General features: G+C 37.2%; 1 protein-coding gene across 1 annotated transcript; it reads left to right on the top strand.

The window, feature by feature from the left end:
* The first annotated feature begins 2,096 nt into the window (after nt 1-2,096).
* Nucleotides 2,097-11,042, top strand: nes (nestin). Its single transcript, XM_072460416.1, has 4 exons — nt 2,097-3,010; nt 4,945-5,069; nt 6,797-6,870; nt 7,691-11,042. The coding sequence occupies exons 1-4, from the start codon at nt 2,102-2,104 to the stop codon at nt 10,498-10,500; spliced, it is 3,918 nt and encodes a 1,305-aa protein (XP_072316517.1). The 5' UTR covers nt 2,097-2,101; the 3' UTR covers nt 10,501-11,042.
* Nucleotides 11,043-22,779: the final 11,737 nt, after the last annotated feature.

Here is a 22,779-nt window from a genome sequence, read left to right as displayed (position 1 = left end):
GAAAGGCTCACAATCCAAAGTCTACACAATCCCCCAAAAATGTGCAACCTATAATCAGTCGAAATAGTGTTTTTTGCTGCACTTCTTCTGGTGATGAGTTAGACTTATGTTTAATTTACTGAGTCTCAATCAAGCCATTATCAGCCACAAGATGGTGATATTGGCTATAAAGTAGCGATGGGCACATTTGTAGAAAAAAAGGCTGTTGAAATACAAACCCATATTTTTGTGTAATTTTCAATCTATTTGAATGTAAATACTACAGCATTACATTTTTTTTGCTTAATTTTTTACTTGTGATTTTGTTGGTGTTAAAATGCATATCAACAACCTAACAATAAGTATATGTTTGCAATCTCTCTCTGGCAAGCCCCTAAAATGGTTTCAAGTAGCTGCATAATAACTGATTAAATTCATTCTTATTCTCATAACGCTCTGCCACACATTGTTCAGCTATTTGGAACTCCCAAGTTTTCTCTGCTCGTGTTCACACTGCCATTTAACTGGCTCTAACATTTGCAGCTGAATAATGTGGTAGCCTATAGTTACATATCACTGTGAAGCCATGTCACTGGAAAGTACTGACTCTGGAGTATTCATTGAAAAAACTGTGGCATTAGTTCCTCCCAAGAACAAGTGTCAAAATGGGACAACTGTAAAAGTCCCAGTACCCACAAAAGGTTCCTTCAGCGCAAAGAAGAGACGGACAGGTATTCGCACTTACCACGTTTAGCTTATCGGTTATCGGCCTTAAAGGGGACATATTCTGCCAGATCAACCTTAATGAGCGTTTAACCTTTTTACAACAGTGTTTCCTCACCATGTTTGAGTAATGCTGTATTGTCATACAAACGAGTGCTCAGAAAATTCCTGTTTTCACTTTGTACTTTGCTGTGATTGTGGGGAAAATTAAGACTCTGATTGAAAGGTTCTAAAACGTCATGTAGCCACTAAGAAAATAAAAACATACAATCTGCTCCTTGTAAAAGTGAAAGGTCAGAACTGGCGTTTGAACAGGAAGTCAATGGACCTGTTTCTGTTACTGAGATCAGTACAGTTTACAATGAACAAAATGTAAAGTGATAATCTACTTATCTTTTAGTCTAATACTAACTACCTGAAAAAAGCATAATATGCCTCCTTAAATCTCTTGCATAGGCCGATAGTCACTCTGGTCACCTGATTATAGAAGTACAGGAACTTTAAACTTTGAATACTTCAAATAAATTGGTAGTAAAGGGCACTAATTGTGTTTTTACATCCCAACCATCAAATTAGGCCTAATATCAGATATCAGAATCAGAAAAGGTTTATTGCCATTGTCATTTTACACAGTTTGCAAACATAGGAATTTGTCTTGGCGTTAAGGTGAAACATAAAACAATGAAAAATAAGATGATAATAGCAACGTCTATAGAGTCACATATGGCATGCGTAAATTAAGAATTGACAAATAAAATAAGGTAAAATTAAACTTCTCAGTATGTACACAGATATTTGCAAAAACATTTTACAGATGGTCGGAAATAGTGCAGAAAGTGAACTGAAGGTTTGTGGCTTAGACGATGTGTTTAAATACATTATTAACTAGATCAAGATGGAAAGACTGAAGACTTTTCTTTTGACATTTTGATTTGATAATGCCGCTTCTTTGTTAGAAAAACATCTTATGTGTTTTAGCGTCTGAACTCCATCATAATCATTAGAATAGTCTGTGATTTTATTATCATTATTATTGTCTTTTTTGCATGATAATTCCAATTAATCGTTCCATTGTGGTTATCTCCTTTTCCTAGTTAGTGCAAGAGTTGTATGAATATTCAAAGTATGTATTACTTATTTTCTAATTACACAAGGATACAAAACAAGTAATAATGATCACTTCTCATGCTTCAAAATGAATTATCATCACTACATATTTGAACACAGAAAATAAAAAAAGTTGACATGCACAACAGCCTGTATTTGTAATTATTGTATCCCTCTCTGCTCTTATATCCTCTGTCCTTGTGTCCTTGTGTCCTTCCTCCCTCTCCATCTCCCCACGACTCCTCCCTCTTGCCCTGCCCCTCCGTCCCGTCTAGAAAAGCACTCCTCTCTCATGTTAACCACTCTTCTCCAGCTCAACATCCCACACGCAACGCTCTCTCCCGCCTGGACACTCAACTTATCCAACATGGACTTCCAGAGCCAAGCGTTCAAATCCTTTCAACCACCCGACATCCATTACGGGGGCGAGAAGGAGCAGATGCTGAACCTTAACCAACGCTTGGAGACCTACTTGAACCGTGTCAAACTTCTAGATGAGGAGAACACCAAGCTGGCCAAGGAAATCCAAATGTTAAGGCGGAACCACCACGGCCACGAAGAGCGTCGAAGGGTCTTGGACGAAGAACTGTGGCGCGCGAGGGAGGAAGTCGATATGGTTTGGAAAGAAAAAGTTTACGCCGAAGTAGATGTCGCCAAGCTGACCAAAGAGCTGCAAACGCTGGATCTTCAACTGCAAAGGGAGACCCAAGCTCAGATGGAGGCAAACGCAGAGGCGGACCAGAGCAGGAGAGAACTTGAGGAGGAACGAAGAGCCCAGATATGGTTGAGGGAGAAGGTTAGCCAGCTTGAACACGAAGTGAAATCGCTAATTCAAACCCATCAAGAAGAAGTCGCTAACATGGAAGCTGTTCTGATGCAAACCAAAGTGACGCCAGCTAGGAGACCAGCCGCCCAACGTGGTCCAAATCTGCTGGAGTTGGGGCAGGAGTACAACCAAAGGGCGGCGAGAGCGTGGCAAGAGGCGGCAGAGGCGTACCAAGGCCAGCTAGCACGCCTGGAGGAGTCGATGAACGAAACGAGACAGAGGTTGGTCCAAGTGAATAAAGAGAAGAGCGAGAGCGTGTTGAAGTTACAAAACCTGGATCGCGAGATGCTGGGCCTTCAGGATCTAAGGGAGCACCTGGAGAGCACGGTTGACCAGCGGAGGGAGAGCCACTGCCAGGATGTACAAATGCTGCAGGTGAGTTGAGGCTAATTGGTTTGAACTATTATTTACATCTTGTGCAGTGGAACCTATTGTTTCATTTCCTCCAAAAGTCACGTAAATGTAAATGTACAAGTTAAATGGCAATTTTTGTGCTTTAGAAATGACAAACACAAATGCACAGCCTGGCTACAGGGCTTGCTTGTATTATATGTTACCAATCTCTTGGTGTTTGACTGCTAACTATGTAAAAAGAATGTGGTTTTACTGTAATTTATATTTTTAGGTACACAACTCATCACAACTTTAGTCACAGTGTGTTGAAACACAAAATATTCCCAACATTAGATCTGTTTCAGTTATTATAATATAACAACAACTGCTGAATTAGTTTACTTCTGGTCCAGTCCTGAATCAGAAGTAAAAACCAGGTCTTCAGCAGAATTAAACTTACTTGGACTAAATCAAGGCCAAACCAATAAACATATATCATCATTACTATTTCTGTATTAATCATGCCTGGAATGACATTTATTTATTTTTTCATTGGAGAAAAAACTATGAAAAACATACATTCTTACCGTGAGTGGGCTCGCCTCTCCACAGAACTAATTTGTAACTTGCCTTGGTGGCGTCCCCATCGTACTGTGAAACATTCCAGGCAAACCAATGACAAACAGGTGGCCACCCCTCCACAAGATAAGTTACATAGTGCATCTTTAACTAGCTCTGAACTGAAAATAAAACATAGACGCCCCTGAACCTTGTGATTGGTCTTATTTTATTCCCAAAATAAATCAATGTGCCATGAGGAAACTATGTGAAAGGATGTGAGCTGTTTCATGACTGAACTCACAGACGGGGAATACATGCAAAGTCACGCATTCAATTGATTCTATATCGTAATCAGATACAAGACATCGGACATTTAGTTTGTAGATTTTGTTGTCGATGAGACGGCTGGAAAATATGACAAGGAAATTAAGAACAATAAATCCCCAACCATATCATTTACAATAAGAAATGTTTGAATTTTGATATTTCTTTTTTACTAATTTCACAGCCTTAATACATGACATGACTCAAATGTGAATGATTGTAGTTAAATAACTTTAGGGTAAAGACAGATAAAGCTAATCCATTCATCCATCCATCCAATGACATCGAGGGTCGTTTGTAATGGGATAATAATGTCTGAATCAATACAGGAGGCATACATTAATGTACTTTTAAATGTATAGAGCCATTAGCCTGACAAGCCATCCCATAATTTATGTGGCATTCTAGTGAAAGTTCAAAATTCAAAATAAATGTATGATAAAACTACATTCATTCTCATGATATGCTTTTGGTCTTATGAATACAAGTCTTTTTAGTATTTACATTAATTAGGTCTAACATTTATTAGTTATATATATATAAAAAAAAAAGAATAATAATTAAAAAAAGAAAAAAAAGAAAAACTGATTAAAATTCTGAAAGTTCTGGTTAAGAATCTCACAATATGGATTTTAGTGATATAACGATTGTTCACAAATATTGACACAACAAAACAGAACAAATGTGAAATTCGAATACATTACTGTTCTAATAGTATGTGACCACTTTATGAAATCCAACTCTCTGAATGCAAAAGTAAAGTTAATGTGATATAAACAGCCACATTTGGGTGTACTTTTCCTCTAAAATGGCCACAATTCATATTTTTGTAGTACGATTAAACGACTATTCTTGTTCTTATACTTAAGTTCTTATACTACTAAGATTTATTATTTTTGGTCCAGAAAAGAATAGCTTGTTAAGTTTCCACCAAAACATCCCATGCAGGTTAAAAGTGCCTCGTATTGTCCAGCCAACCCAAACAGAACCTTATTTATTTTCACAAAGTTTGACTACACAATGCGTGCTACTGAAACCCTTTTCCTTTTCCTTGCCTGACTTCCTGTTTGGTCTTTCCTTTTTTGGTCCAGGAGCACTTGGAGGCCTTGGAGATAGAGAAACACGCACTGAACCAAAAGATGGACCAACTTCTGCAGGAGAACCGAGGCCTGATGCAGATGAAGCTGTCTCTCAGTCTGGAGGTGGCCACTTACAGGTACGAGAGTTATAGACACAATGAAATCTTCCCATTGGAACCAAAAAATGGGACAAACCCCTCAGCCACGGTCCGAGCGAGTGCAGCTGTCTAGACTACGTAGTGGTCAATGTATCCAAACCACTGCCTCCTCTTTTCCGATGCCGAGTGTGTCCTCCATTACAAAGCTCCATTGTGGGGTCTCGTTTCTCCTCGTGCCCCCTCCTCAAAGTATTGACCCTCGTCTTCAGGGAGAAGCATGGTTTATGAGCTGTGGGAGTCTCGTGTAACGGAGGAGCGAAGGTCATGTGGTTGTATTTGAAGGTCGTGCGTTGGAAGAAACATAATTAGATAAGATAATATAAGATAAAATAACCTTTGTTTGTCCCACGATGGGGAAACTGCAGTTACAACGTGAAGTACAAGAACAGCTGGAGCATAAGAATGAAAAAATAAAGATATACATGTTATATACAACTGATAAACAACTATTTGAAATTTACTCTACCATCTAACCATTAAACTAGAATATAAGAATACACTTTAGTTAAGATTATTACTATTACTCATGTACAAGGAGATAAGATAAGATAACCTTTATTCATCCCAAAATGGGGAAATTACAAAGTTCAAGAACAGTAGGAGAATAGAATGTGCAATTACTAATAATTACTTACAGAAATCTAACAGATTATTATATTAATGTCAGCAGGCACATTATCCATATGACAATAAACTTAATATATGAACAGATAATACTTAAATATTTAAAAAAATATATATTGTGAGTTCTTTTATGGCTTGAAAAAGAGAAAAAACATTTTCTTTCTGTCTATAGTCCATAATCTATAATATGTATTTCTTCATATTTTTTTGAAATATAGATTTATTTTCTTCAAAAACATACAAAGATCTTTCCCTAAAGAATTTCTCAAAATTACATTACATCAGATTATTGACAAATTCAGTCATCCTGACATGTATATGCAAAAAACACAAAATTAAAGTTTGATCAACTTTCTCTCATGTTTTAGCCTTATGTCCTGGTGAAATGACCAGGTCAATATAGGAATGTGTGAACTGTGACAGTGGCATTAGTGCTGCTTGACATACGATGGTGGAGCGGTGCAGATGGTTGTTCAATGCCGGGGTCTGGCCTCCATTTCCATAACAACAGAGTGCTGCCTGCCCCTGCTGCTTAGGACAAACAAAAGTCACCCCGCGACTCCCACCCTCCCATGTGAAGAGCATTATGTCATGGCTTCAACTAATCCAGGCAAATACGTCCCATAATTAGCTGGTATAATGTCTTCATCAGACAAAGAAGGGAAAACAGGGCATGGTATTTCATGGTTGGGTGAGATAGGAAAGATACTAGATCAAATTATAAACGGTTAGCTCAAAATCACAGTTAATAAAGGCAAGCATTGTGGAAAAAATGCCCAATTCCTCATCTTGTTATGGACATTAGCATTTTCTTTCATTCTCTTTCACAATTAAGATGAACTCCCCCAAAAAATCCAGATGAATACCTTTCCAACATCCCAGACTTTCTTACATTTTTAGTCTAAGAAAAAGGCTCGATGCCGATTTCAAAACCACAAAACACCCCCCATCCCCCAAGTACAGCTATCCCTGTGCTCCTATGCTACCACTCTACAGATTGAATGAGCTCATCTCCACCATTATACTCTCTGTGGACCTCGTGTACTGTGAAATGACCTGTTGTCCCTTTTCTGCATCTACAGAACGTTGCTGGACAGTGAGAGCCTCAAGGGGGAACTCTCTTTGCAAAAGCAGCCAAGAAACATTTACCGCAAAGGTAATTAAAATACACATAATACATAATTTATTTAAATATTTCATTAGTTTGACTATATCTTTTATGCTTTCTGTTTGACGATGTTTATGGTGAAGCATTTTTCTTTTAAATGGGCTATATAAATAAACTTGAATTGAATGAAATATCTCCTTTTAATTGACATTGAGTTTCAGTTTATTGTACCACCCATTCCCCTTTCTTGTTGAGTGTCATTTCTCTAAGCTTAACTAAAAGCCCCTGGTGTGGTGTGATGTTTGCTTTAATCATGTTAACGTGGTCAGTGCCATGTGGGGGTCTTTGCTAAGAGGCTGAGCTCGGCACTTTGCAGGCAGTAATGGAAGCCACCATCGGCCATCCCCAATGGACACTCAACCAGATGGCTCTCCTTTCTGGTAACTCAGACAACAGAGGAGGAAATGAAGATCAATATCTCCCCATTAGTGTCCATTGACTCTTTGGAGGAGAACCTGTTTACTAAAGCTTTATGCGGGCTATTTTCAGTCTGACTGTCATGTGATGGTCGAAATCCACGCACGCATTGTTGACAGCTGCTAATAAGCTGCCAATATGTTACAAATATTCAAACTACCCAACAACTTTCTCATAAATGAGTCAATTCTGTATTTTCCCCCAGAAAGTGTGACATTTCATCTACTGAAAACTTATAAAAAAAGAGTCTTTTGCATTACTTTACAACATGAAAATCAGATAACCCAGCTTTAAGTAATTAGTTCAAGCCTTTTTTTTTTTTTTTTTTTTTTTACAATAGCTCATAAAAGTCAGTCTATATTCATGAGACATGCCCTCTTGTCCTCCACAGATGCAGTTTTCAGTCCATGGGGATTCAAAGACAATTACCAGTTGTCTCCAAGCCCCAAGACCACTTCCTCATCAGTGGTGCATAGTATGACTGGAAAGACCAAACCGCCAGTGATAACAGCCACACCAATCCACTACCAAAAATATATGCCAAGAGGAGAAAAACTGGACATTTCAAAGAAAAAGGTTGAAGACAATGACGGGTATCAGCAGCCAAAGTTGACTCCATATCCCAAAGTGCTCAAGGATGGGGCAGTAGAAAACTTCCGCCCACAAGAAGTGAATGAAAAGGTGACATACGCTGAGCCACTTTCTCCACCGGATGAAGAAAAAACCTTAGATTTGGAGAATAATGAAGACAACTGGAGTGAGCAATCTGAGAAACAGGAGTCAAGCCTTAAAATGGAGGCTGCTCTCAATGAAGCTAGTCTACAGCTTGTTGAGCCAGCACTGACTGAGGATTTGCATAGTTTCTCCATGAAATCTGAACCTATGGAGAACCAAATTGATAAAGAAGAAATTGAAAATCCACAAGCGCCAAAAGATGCATGGGTTGGAGAGGAAATTGTTAGCAAAACTGAACAACCTCTTATAGAATCAAGTCTTAATCATCAAGTTGAATCCTCTTCTAACCTTGAAGAACCCTTCAATGTGGCTGGCCCAGATCTTGTCGAGGAGGCATTCACTGAGGAGTTGTGCAGTGTCACAGTCAAATCTCAACAACCTTTTTCAAATGAAGAAATAGAAAGATCAATTGAAGAACCAATTGACGCATGGGTTGAGAAGGAGTCTCTTGAGGATACAAAGGTTGTGCAAGAACAAGTTGAGTCTTCTGATTCAGAAACAGACGCATTTGTTGAACCAAACTTTGATGCCAAGTCCAGCAGTCCAGCCTCTGAATGTGAACCCCAAGACTCATTCCAAATCCAACTTGGTGAAATTGTCAAAGATGATTTTCCCTTTGATAGTGTTGGTGCTTCAATGGATGACATCAGTCCACCCAGAGAGAAGTTATATCCCGACGGAGAGGAGATGGACACATGGGATAGTGTGATTGAACAAAATCAAGTTTTGAAGGCTGATGATTTGGAACAACCGCACAAAGTTTTGAAGCAACATGCCCAACCAGAGGAGGACAATTCGGCAAGAGAGGTACAGCAGCAAAAACAAGACTTAGTACAAGACGAAGGGATGCAAACAAAACTTGAACTGCAAATTGCCAATGCAGAACAAAAGGATTCCTTAAAAAAAGACCTTACGGACAAAAGTGAAGATGACGAACAAGAAGATTCCGAAAATGTCTCTGTGTCATGGCGGACCGAGCTTGAGGGAGACAGCTATGCCCAGGATAACACCCTTGCCGACACCAGACCTCTGATCAGATACAAGAGCGATGAAACAGATGCCAACACTCAAGCGTCACATGTTGATGATGTTGACAATTCCAGTGATGGTGAGCATGACAAAAAAGTGGAAGAGACAGGAAGTAGCACATGGATTGATGACCAGACGAGACGGTTTGGAACTATGGAGGATCTGTGCGAGGAAGCGGAAGGAGAAGCTTTGGATGAGGAATACGAGTACCTCAGAAAAGAAGAAATGTACATGCAAGAAGATGAAAATAAGACACAGCAGGAATTAATCAAAACAGTGTTTGAGGAGGAATTAGACACAGACAAGCTGGTGGAACAGGAACTAGAAAATCTTACAACAGAATATTACACCACACAGTTTGTACACCAGCAAGCTAGTGCAAAAGATATACTACAACATGAAAGTCCAGCCGAACAACCAATAGCTTGGGGTGAAGCTTTGGAAGGCATGCCAGAAACCAGTGACAAAGAAGATTTCTTCACATCTGAAGCTCTAGTCAACCAAAAGAGTGAAGAGCAATTTGAAGAACCACAACAGCGAAACAATGCAGAAGAAAATGAAGTTCAAGAATTGGCTGAAGCTAAGAAGGACAAGCACAATTCATCCATGGTGTCACATGGTGATACTGCAGAGGACATTACTGAAGTTAGGAAAGAAATTGTATGGTCTTCTACAAGTCAAGAACGTTCTATTGACAATTTGTCCTTTGGACAGAAAGAACAAGCAGAAGAGAAGCAGTCAATTTTCCAAGATATGCTAACTAGCCATATGGATCAATCCATCTATGAAAATGAGTCCAATAAACCATCTTCTACCGTTCAAGAAGTGATTCCCAATAATGGTGTTGAAATTAGAGATACCACACCTGAAGAAAAATGTGTTCCTGAAGAATTAGATACAGAATTATCTAAAGTTCTAGCAACAACTCAATGGGAAGTACTTGAAAATCCTACTGAAAACGTTGAGCAAGATAAGATTAATAGCGACTTAAAAGGCCGCTCCAGTGATAACAAAGTTGATCATGATTCTTTGTCACCCACAGACAAACCCCTAAATATGTCCCCTGAAAGTGTTCATGATGAAGGAGATCTTTTTATTGTAAAAGAGTCAAATGAACTGGTTAAAACTGGCAAAACAAACCTGGATGATATGTTTAATATCAATGCTAATAATGATTTCTGGGTGTCCCCTTTGGAAACAGGTGCCACATATCAACCTCAACCTGATGATGTAGATAATAGGCATGTGGAGAGGAAGCTGGGTTTTGGCGATATGGAAGGAAGGCGGTCAGAGAATGTAGCTGCAGAAAAATCAGATATGGCTATTGAGCAAAAAGAGGTTTCACATATGTTTATCAAAAGTGTTGGCAAGGGAGAAATTGTCCATTCTGAGGAGTCTGAAGATGATAGTGACGCAATGTCTTCTGGTGAGGAATAAGACAACCATATTACACTTTTATTCAAGATCCATTCTTTCAAAGAATATTAGTAGAACCAAAGCTGTGTCTTAGGGCGTGGCACCATCCACCACTGAGCCGTTTGCACAAGAACTGTTCCCTATTATTGACTGAAAATCTGTTAGAATCTCAATTGGCTACACAGTTTAGTCCCTGTGCACAGAACTGAAAGGTTTATCCGCACGGCACAGCATGGCAATAGAAAGTCAATTGAAAGTCGAAGCACTCATTGATTGACGGCTAATCTCTGATTCACTGACTGATGGAAAGCATTGAAAGCAGAAGGTTAGAGCTGCTTGTAGAGCTGCGATTTCACACAGTCTGATCTTATGTTGGCCAATAAGTCGTTTGACCTGTTTGAGACCTGTATGAAGCATGTTGGCACAGAATGTATCTTTAGGGATGTAAAGACCAGGTTTTAGGGGAAATTGTTAAGATATGTTTTCTTCAATTGCAATTGTAACATTCACCCTGTTACGGTACATTTTTTCTCTTCTAAATAAAATGTAGAGTATATATAAAATCGTGTCTGTGGTTTCTTTTTATCTTCTTTATAAAATTTGGAAATGATCACACAGGTAAAATACCAAGAAATATAGAGTTATAAGTGTGAGCTCTAAAATGTCTCCAGATGAAAAATCTAAATATAGATTAGTCTTACTTCTTAGTAAGACTAAGCCTTGTTCAGTTTCAGTGCAGCGCATAATCTGGGTGTCTCAATAGGATATTTTTTAACGCTGATTTCTATCGGAGTAAGGTATTTACATGCACACGAAGATGTCTAATTGTATTGGATTAAAGCAACAATTCGTTTTTTTCGTTTGCATGTAAACGTAGTGAATAATGCTCACCTTCTTGCATTTATACACCAGGGGTCACCAACCTTTTTTGATGCTGAGGGCTACTTCAAGAGCATCGAGTATATATAATACATAGTACACAAGAGGCTTTATCAGCACAGAAGAAATACTAGTTCAGGACCTCAGAGTGCCGTGCATCTCCATCTTGAAGCCTCTAATCACTCGTTTGAAGACGGTGAGGTGAAGGTTTTAAGCAGGAGAAAAGATGGTTTGAAAGAGGAGTCAAGGAAGCTATTTTTGTTAAAAAAGAAAGACCTTCTTTAAACAGAAATGGAGGGCTTAGGTTTAATCTTCCTGTTATCTATAATGGGTTACTGAACCCCTGGAAAGGTAAAGGACCAGGACATTCAGATGCTAATCAGGTACTCAGGGTGGTTGAGCCAGGGTCTCACTAAGACAAAGAGGACTCTAATAGCCCATTAAGATTCTGAATAGGCTAGCTCGGTAGATACAAGGGGGGAGTTTCTGTTGAAACAAACAACTCTTTCTACTTCAGGAAGGCTCCTCCCAATGGGCGGGTCTTACCACAGAACAGTATTAATATCGGAGTTCTCGACCTAAATTCTGTTATTGACAATGACTCTTGGATGAGAGTCGAAACGTCTATTTTTTCTAACTGAGTCCAGATGACTACAACTGAAGCTTTTTCTACTATGGAACACGCCTGGACGAATGAGGGATTACACCGACATATAATACATAGAATGTATTTAATTGTTAAAATATATGCAAAGCAAATACAAGAACATACTTTTCATTGAAATGTGAGGATTTAACCTTTCCCACTCCACAGTTTCTCCTCATGTGTGTTTCAGTATTCATTTCATTTGTGTGAGTCCTGATTTAAAACTTGTTAAGTCCTGCATGAGTGAGACCTGGTTCAGTTCTGGGTTTGTCCTGGTCTGATAGTGGTCCTGTCTGTCCTGTGCTGACAGCTGCTCCTCTGCTCTCTGTAACAGCCAAGTCCTGACATTCACAAAGGTATTGTGCATTATTTGTCTCCTTTTTGAGTGTCTTTAAATCAAAACATTACTGTCGCAACCTGAACCCCGGCGCCCTTTGCCATGTGTCACGCTGCAGCTCTAGTGCTGTGCACGTTATTTAAATCAATTAAAGATATGTCACTTTTGGTTTGGCAACTTTAGCAGCTTGTAACTATGTGATAACTGGGTGTATTTTGAAGAAAAATAAAAGTGACATGGAGCTGGATATCTCATCTGTTGCCGTCTCTACATGTCCATCTCGCAAATAAATAGGCCTAGTGGAGTTTTTGGTGAAACACTAAGCTTTGGATGAAGTGTTCTATATTTAGTACAGGTCCACGCAGGCGCCTGAGAGAGGCCTAAAAGACGCCCGGGTGCCCGCGGGCACCACGTTGGAGTCAACATATGAGAACATAATCGTTTGCCGGTGTCCAGTTGATCTTCTCCCAAATCCACAGATCTCAAAATAAGTTTTCAACAACATTTCACAGTCGTTATAGAACAAGCAAACAGTCGTCCTCATGAGAGGGCCAAGGACACAAGGAGAGAACAATGTGTGACCTCACCTCCTCCTTCCTAAGCCTCTCTCCTCGTCTCATACCCCCTCCACCCGTCCCAGCAGACATTCAGTTGTAGCAGGGTTGAACAATGGCCGTAGTAGCAGATGCTCGCCTGTGGACTGTGAATCAGGAGGAAGGAAGGCGCAGCTGTATTCAGACCCGAGCAGTGGAATGGTATTACGGAATCTCACTGGCATGTGCCCATTTTGCAGATGCAAACAAGACGGGCGAGACGACTATATATTTTGTTTCGTGAAATTCTGGCACTTAGCAATACTTTAAGACACTATAGTACTAACTTATTTCTTTGCAATCAAAAAGTAAGTAGAAGTAGAAGTAATTCAACTCTATTCACCCTTTGCTAGTAACAGTGGGGGTGTATAGCAGCTTCGATCAGGCTTCAAACAGTAGCTGCTAATGGGATTGTTGACAGTTGTTATGCATCCATGGAATAAAATATGAAATCTCCCCATGTGTGAACAATAAAGGATTATCTTATCTTATCTTAAAAACATGTTGGACCACCTGGTGGAAAAGGATTTTACAACCTCATATCATAGAACAGGGGTCACCAACAGGTTTTGATGCTGAGAGCTACTTCAAGTGTTATTAATTAAATGGGCATGGCATTTTTGTGTTTTCATCAAGCCCCCGGAAGCCAAGATGGAAACCTATGGAGCTGCTCATTGGCGCATGGTTCCAAAAAAGTTTCTTAGTTCCGCATTACTTCCTGAACAGTGGTATATCTCCTCCCACTTTTGTGACGTCATCGCCGTGAGGCTTTGGCGTCGGGAACGCGCACGTCACAGCAGCGCGACAGACTGAGAAGAGTCAACACGGACTTTTGGAATAATTCGGCTTGAAATAGTCTGTTTACGTAACGTATAATGATGGATTGTTATATCCATCTATAAATATACATGTATCATGTTGTAAAGGTCTGATATTTAAGAGAATTATAAAGAAGTGTTAAGATAAAAAGTCTGGTTTAATGACAATGAATTACATTTAGAGGTGGAATAACGTCCTCATCATTTTCTGTAGTTTTTGGTTTGGGTATTTATTTTGTTATTAACTTTTCAGTTATTTATTTACATAATATAATTTGGCCAATATGCATTTTTTTTAATCAGATGAGAAGAAATATAAAATATAATCATCGATTCTGTTACATAATTGAATTAAGAAGTATTTAATTATATTCAGTTTCCTATTGTGTCGTTTTTTTTTATCATGTCAATCTTTAATAAATACAAAACACATTTGTTTATTAATGTATTTAATACAAATAATGAACATGAATGAACTTGTTCAATAAATGCAAATCTGATTATAACTACAAATGATAAATTAATTTTTGCCAGTTTTAGTTGAGTTTTAAAGCTCCAATGAGTTTTAAAGCTACAATGTGGGAGTCCCTTATTAAGGAGTTTTGGAGTCTGTGTAATGTTCATTATTATTATCATCATTAATATAATCAGAAAAGGTTTATTCCATTGTCAAAGAACAGAATTCACAAACAGTGGAACTTGCTTTGGTGATTCAGTGCAACATAAAAATATTAACAATGATAAAACAACCTGTATAAGTCAAATAGAACAAACTGAATAAAATAAAATATTCCTTTATTGTCCACACATGAGGAAATTTTGTTGTTGCAACACAGTAGATCCAGAGGAAAAGGACAGAAAACGTATAGGAAGTTTAAAAAACACTCTTAATAGATCGATCTTAATAGAAGAACTCTTATAAACAAAAACTCCTCTAGACAGAACCTCTCATACCTTAATAAAGAATGGAGGGGGAAATAAAGATAAAATAAAAACAGCGTAAGACAAAATAATACTAATAATAATGGTAAAATAAACACTCTTTTTACATCAGTTATATGCACATGAATGTGACATTATTGCGTTAAATACTGAATATCTCAGTATTTAACAAGACTTTGTTTCCATGGCTACGCAGTCTTCTGTACTTCAGTAACTGCACCGTTCAGCTCCATCGTATGACAAACAGAACATGTCACAGCTTTAGATTATACAAGTCATATAACATACACTTCATATGTTTTAGATTATACAAGTCACATAACATACACTTCATATGTTTAGATTATACAAGTCATATAACATACACTTCATATGTTTTAGATTATACAAGTCATATAACATACACTTCATATGTTTTAGATTATACAAGTCATATAACATACACTTCATATGTTTAGATTATACAAGTCATATAACATACACTTCATATGTTTTAGATTATACAAGTCATATAACATACACTTCATATGTTTTAGATTATACAAGTCATATAACATACACTTCATATGTTTTAGATTATACAAGTCATATAACATACACTTCATATGTTTTAGATTATACAAGTCATATAACATACACTTCATATGTTTTAGATTATACAAGTCATATAACATACACTTCATATGTTTTAGATTATACAAGTCATATAACATACACTTCATATGTTTTAGATTATACAAGTCATATAACATACACTTCATATGTTTAGATTATACAAGTCATATAACATACACTTCATATGTTTTAGATTATACAAGTCATATAACATACACTTCATATGTTTTAGATTATACAAGTCATATAACATACACTTCATATGTTTTAGATTATACAAGTCATATAACATACACTTCATATGTTTTAGATTATACAAGTCATATAACATACACTTCATATGTTTTAGATTATACAAGTCATATAACATACACTTCATATGTTTTAGATTATACAAGTCATATAACATACACTTCATATGTTTTAGATTATACAAGTCATATAACATACACTTCATATGTTTTAGATTATACAAGTCATATAACATACACTTCATATGTTTTAGATTATACAAGTCATATAACATACACTTCATATGTTTTAGATTATACAAGTCATATAACATACACTTCATATGTTTAGATTATACAAGTCATATAACATACACTTCATATGTTTAGATTATACAAGTCATATAACATACACTTCATATGTTTTAGATTATACAAGTCATATAACATACACTTCATATGTTTTAGATTATACAAGTCATATAACATACACTTCATATGTTTTAGATTATACAAGTCATATAACATACACTTCATATGTTTTAGATTATACAAGTCATATAACATACACTTCATATGTTTTAGATTATACAAGTCATATAACATACACTTCATATGTTTTAGATTATACAAGTCATATAACATACACTTCATATGTTTTAGATTATACAAGTCATATAACATACACTTCATATGTTTTAGATTATACAAGTCATATAACATACACTTCATATGTTTTAGATTATACAAGTCATATAACATACACTTCATATGTTTTAGATTATACAAGTCATATAACATACACTTCATATGTTTTAGATTATACAAGTCATATAACATACACTTCATATGTTTTAGATTATACAAGTCATAGAACATACACTTCATATGTTTTAGATTATACAAGTCATATAACATACACTTCATATGTTTAGATTATACAAGTCATATAACATACACTTCATATGTTTAGATTATACAAGTCATATAACATACACTTCATATGTTTTAGATTATACAAGTCATATAACATACACTTCATATGTTTTAGATTATACAAGTCATATAACATACACTTCATATGTTTAGATTATACAAGTCATATAACATACACTTCATATGTTTAGATTATACAAGTCATATAACATACACTTCATATGTTTTAGATTATACAAGTCATATAACATACACTTCATATGTTTTAGATTATACAAGTCATAGAACATACACTTCATATGTTTTAGATTATACAAGTCATATAACATACACTTCATATGTTTTAGATTATACAAGTCATATAACATACACTTCATATGTTTAGATTATACAAGTCATATAACATACACTTCATATGTTTAGATTATACAAGTCATATAACATACACTTCATATGTTTAGATTATACAAGTCATATAACATACACTTCATATGTTTTAGATTATACAAGTCATATAACATACACTTCATATGTTTTAGATTATACAAGTCATATAACATACACTTCATATGTTTTAGATTATACAAGTCATATAACATACACTTCATATGTTTTAGATTATACAAGTCATATAACATACACTTCATATGTTTAGATTATACAAGTCATATAACATACACTTCATATGTTTTAGATTATACAAGTCATATAACATACACTTCATATGTTTTAGATTATACAAGTCATATAACATACACTTCATATGTTTTAGATTATACAAGTCATATAACATACACTTCATATGTTTTAGATTATACAAGTCATATAACATACACTTCACATGTTTAGATTTATACAAGTCATAGAACATACACTTCACATGTTTAGATTTATACAAGTCATAGAACATACACTTCACATGTTTGTCCTGAAGCTGCTTCACAGACACATGTGACACATCAGTGGCTCTTTTGAAGAACAATTATCATTTAGTTTTTTTGGTCATAACAAAACAGACATTTTATAAATTCAAAATACTGATTCTACACTGTTTACTTTTAGTCGAGGCACAAGTTATTATTAAAATACCTTTTGCTTTGGAGTCGTCAGGAGTTTACTTGAGATCACTCTGTGTCTGCAGTGACCTGTAGTGACCTGTAGTGACCTGTAGTGACCTGTAGTGACCTGTAGTGACCTGTAGTGACCTGCAGTGACCTGTAGAGCTCTGGACAGCACAGACAGACTAAACTCACTGGTCAGCACTCTGAAGATGAGAAAGATACTCATTAGAACATTGATATATTCTGCACATTTAACAGAGAAAAGCTGGAATATGTTATTGACAGATTTACATTTCGCTCTGTAACACAAAAGTTCCTCTTTTCATCTTAATTTTTAAAGCTAGAACCAAAAGTCATTTATTTATGCATAAGTTTAAACCTTAGAAGTTAGAAACAAAACAAGCGTGTGCTTTGTTTAAACACAGCACACGTCATTATGAAATATGTAATAAAACCTCAAATGTGGTCTCAGCCCCTGTAAGTACAGCACTGTCGCTTTTAAACACCTTTACATTTATATATGTAAGATATGACCCATTATAGCAGGTTATATTTGAATTATTGGTTGTTTTTTATAGCACATAATACAAACATCACTTTATTTCCCTTCTTTCTCTAGTTTTCCTTGATCTGTGCATAACCTCTTGTCTAATAGAACATTTAGTAAGAGAAATAATTAGTTATTTATTTGCAGAAGCACGAGCCATCACGACGTGTTATTGCATCTTTGTGTAGCTAAACTTTAGCTTACGTTAGCTCGTGTTAGCTCGTGTTAACTTGTGTTAACTGTGTAATTGTTGTTTTACACTTCATATGGAACGACGTGTGAAACGTGAGGAATGACATACAAACACAACTTACGTGTATCGTGGTCTCGTCTCGTCACTTTCTTCTGCTTGTGTTTAGTTTCCGTCACGTGTTCTCCCGAGGCTCGTTCATGAGGGTGACGTGCGCGCTCGGTGCGCGTACACCGTTCACCGGAAGGTTAAAAATGTATTTTTTAAGTATTTTAGAAACAGTTGAAGAGTGAAATTCCTTCTATTTTATTTTTAGACTAAAAACAATTTAGCATGTTTGGTAATTTTAGAGGCCGAACTCCTGAAATGGTCCGACCAAAAGGCTGCATTCTGCGAAGTGGCCACTACTCAATTTGGAGCCAGAGGCAGAGGGGGCGTGGCCTATCCAGATATTATAATACATCCATGGTTTTCATCCTACATTTTTAAATTTGAAAAAGTGAGTTCACATTTTGAACCAGTGAGTTTTAATAACAAAAATGCAGTTTAAAACAATACCATGAAATCAGACAGATTTATATTAAATCTAACTCATTCAATGCAAACAGTATGTAATTGTCAAAATATATGCAAAAGGTGCAAAGCAAATTCAAGAAAACAGTCTTCACTGAAATGTGAGGATTTAACCTTTCCCACTCCACAGTTTCTCCTCATGTGTGTTTCAGTATTCATTTCATTTGTGTGAGTCCTGATTTAAAACTTGTTAAGTCCTGCATGAGTGAGACCTGGTTCAGTTCTGGGTTTGTCCTGGTCTGATAGTGGTCCTGTCTGTCCTGTGCTGACAGCTGCTCCTCTGCTCTCTGTAACAGCCAAGTCCTGACATTCAAGAGCAAGTAAAAAGCAAAAAGATACAAATCATGCCCAATACGAGTGTGATTTGTCTTCTTTTTGCTTAACTTGAAATGAAAATATGTGATCTAAACAGGACATGGAGCTGGTAGTCTCATCTGTTGCCGTCTCTACATTCCCAGCTCTCAAATAAATGGACTTAGTGGAGTTTTTGGTGAAACACTAAGCTTTGGATGTTGGTGTTCTATATTTAGAACTTTAGGGTCTGGTTGGCGACTCCTGTCATAGAACTAGCAAACTAAATTCACATTAAAACATTGATAAAGATAAGATAAGATAAGATAAGATATTCCTTTATTGTCCCACGTGGGGAAATTTCATTGGTGCAACGCAGGTAGATACAGAGGTAGATACAGAAGAACAGATCACTTATAGGAAGTCTGAAAAACACTTTCAGTAGAAGATCTCCTATAAATAAATAAAAACTCCCATAGACAAATAAATAAATAAATAAATACCATTGCATGTGATCACGACAGTAATTGCACATGAATATGTGTCACGACAGCACATAGATTGCACATGAATTTCATAGTAATTGCACATGAATTGCACATGAATTCCAACAGCAATTGCACATATGACAGAATTGCACATCAGTATTAGGTTAGGTCAGTATTGCGAGTGTTCAGTACTAACAGTGTTTGTTATAAAGTCTGACAGCAGCAGGAAGGAAAGACCTACGGAACCTTTCCTTCACACATCGAGGGTGGATCAGTCTCTCACTGAAGCTGCTCTCCAGAGCGGACAGAGTGTCCTGCAGGGGGTGACACTCATGGTCCAGCATAGATGTGAATCTAGCCAGGACCCTCCTGTCCCCCACCTCCTGCACCGAGTCCAGAGCACAGCCCAGGACGGAGCTGGACTTCTTGATGACTCTGTCCAGCTTCCTCCTCTCCCTCTCTGTGATGCTGCTGCTCCAGCAGGCCACACCTACAGGAGGGCTGAGGCCATGTTTAGCTTAACACTGGAACTTTAAAGGGCCTTAACTAAATTTGAATGTATTCAATGCAAAAGCTCTTTACATCATGCATTGTGCGTTAAAAGTTAAAGAAAAGAAAAACATTGAGAATTTGTAACATATAAATTATACAGTTTACAAAGCATTTTGTTAGGTATTAACTAATAGGTTAATAAAGAGGTGACTGACAGGGTCACCTCTTTTCAACCAATCAGGGACACTGTTCACTCAGAATCATGGGAAACAACTGCCTGACTTCCCTTGACTCTTGGTCATGGTGCATTATCAAGAGTTAAAAAAGAGATTAGAGAACTATATGTAAACTACTTCATAAGACAATTGCTTTTTGTCAAATCAGAGTGAGAGAAAGGGTCAAGTGGGCGGGGCTAACCATTCAAACTAACACATGTTCCTGCCTAATGGGCCAAGGAAGCTAATTGCTGAATCTTTCACATATGAAGAAACAAAAAGTGTTCGATCCAACACACCAATGTCAGATTTTGGCCTCCTTGTCTTTCTCCACAATGTCACTTAAGGACATTGGTGTAACCGCGCTTCTCTGGCGCCATATGTCTGCTCCTCTTATCTCTCTTTGGTTCCAGCTGTGACCAAAGACTATTGACGTGTATTGATGAAGCTTTGGTATAGGGGGTTGCAAGGGCTGTTGGCACGCTGCAGTCCATTACTATATGTGCAGTGGTAATAAAGCAGGTGAGCTCACAGCCTGTACGCCTGTGTGTACTGCTAACCATCTGTCATCTGTCGTCATTGATTTACACGGGCGCGTACAGGGCAGGATGATTGACGAGGTGCACCTTCTGACGATGCCATGTGCTTTCTAGGCTGCAGCATCCTGGTTTAGTCGTGGCTGTGCTAAAAGATTCAGGAAGCACTACGACAACAGATGCCCAAACTAGTATTAATTGAAGTAAATACAACAACAAAAACAACAATTGTAAAAAAACAACAACACACACAAAAAAACAGTACTTCACAAACAATTCACACTATTAGTAGCCTTATGACAATAGTTGAGATTCTGAGCACCACCAGGTCTAACACAGGAACATTTTAGGTCAAAACTAAGGTAAAAATCAGGTCTAAACAACATAATTCTAAATGAACAGAATCAACTCAATGAACAGGGGGACAAAGAGGTTTTAAATGTATATATAAGGGTTTGCAATTAAGAAAATGTAAAATTATGATCTGCTTTTCTTAATACATATCAGAAAAAAGCATAACTAATATGTCTTCTTTAAAACAGTCACAGATGGTCACAAATCAGCATAATCTTTCTTATTCGTGGGTTTCAGTGTGATTTAAATATTTCAATTGAAATTAAAAACTGAAAGAAATCTCATCACAAATTAACAAGAAAAGGAATGGGAGCTGCTGGATTTGCTGTGGTGATCACAACAGAAAAAAAAAGATTAGGAAATTAGCTGAGCCTAGTACAGAGCCCTGAGGAACACCAGCAGAAGAAAATACAGTTTTGTTAGAGTGGCCCTAAAGACCTTGACCAATAAAAGTTAATGATTAATAAGCAAAGGACAACTCATAAGCAAATATAACTTTATTTTCTGAGGTAATTTAAAGGTGCACTATGTAACTTTCTTAATGGAGGCTCCAGCACCTGTTTGTCTTCATAGAAATGTTATTGCTTTGCCCGGAATGTTCCTCAGTGTGCCATAAACGTATCTAGTATCAAGCAGGTGGCACCATCAAGCCAAGTTACAGGTCAGATCTTTGAAGAAGCGAGCCTATGCATTTGTTTCTTGCCCGTAGGCTTTATTAGACAGGGCAGTTTAAGCATAAACTGGGGAGGAGAGAAGGGAGAACATGCAGCAAATGGTCAAAGCAGGGATTTGAACTCACAACTCTGCACTCGGCTGCACATGGATCAATATGAGTTGATAGATGAGTTATCTACCACACTGATCAACATTTAAGGAGAGATGTTTTGCATTCTTATTTACTACATATTTGCATACGTCTAACCTCCAGAAAACGATGAATATCACGTCTCACACACATTTTTCACGCATTTGGCCGGACCAGCAGTCAGCACCAGAGCATTTTCAGACAGTGACAAGTCAATTACCCAAGTATAAATAGAACAGGGCTTGCAACGGCGAGTGCAATAGAGCGCTCCACTGATCTGCTGGATTTATACTGGTGAATCAGAAGCATGAAGCGCACTGGTCAGGCGCTTATCACAGGTGGAAGGCGGGTGAAGGCTGGAAGCATCATTTTCACAGACAGAGGGTGAAGCGTCCTCATGTGTCTGTGTGACGAATGATCATGTCACAGGGGTTAGACCAGCACATGTGCGGAAACACGTCCACAAAGGAGAGGAACTATTGTGATGAATGGAAAAGGACGACGGTGTAAAATGCTGTAATGTCATATTATGTAATGCGATGTGATGTGGTGGAAAATAGTATGGGTAAATGTTTGTTTTTTACATGTTTGGTTTTGTGTGTATAAATGTGATACTAGAGGGTAAACACAACATACAAGGCACTCGAATTCTGGCTTACAATCATCCGTGCATCTTCATCTAAAAGCCACAAATCGCAAGTTTGACGAACATGAAGAAAACATTTAAGAAAGGAGAAGAGATGATTTGAAAA

This window comes from Eucyclogobius newberryi, unplaced genomic scaffold, assembly GCF_026437365.1.
Source record: "Eucyclogobius newberryi isolate DKJ021-1_F unplaced genomic scaffold, fEucNew1.0.hap1 SCAF_3, whole genome shotgun sequence".
Taxonomy (NCBI): Eukaryota; Metazoa; Chordata; class Actinopteri; order Gobiiformes; family Gobiidae; genus Eucyclogobius; species Eucyclogobius newberryi.
Note: the sequence above shows the minus strand (reverse complement) of the source record. Positions and strands in the feature narration are given on the sequence as shown.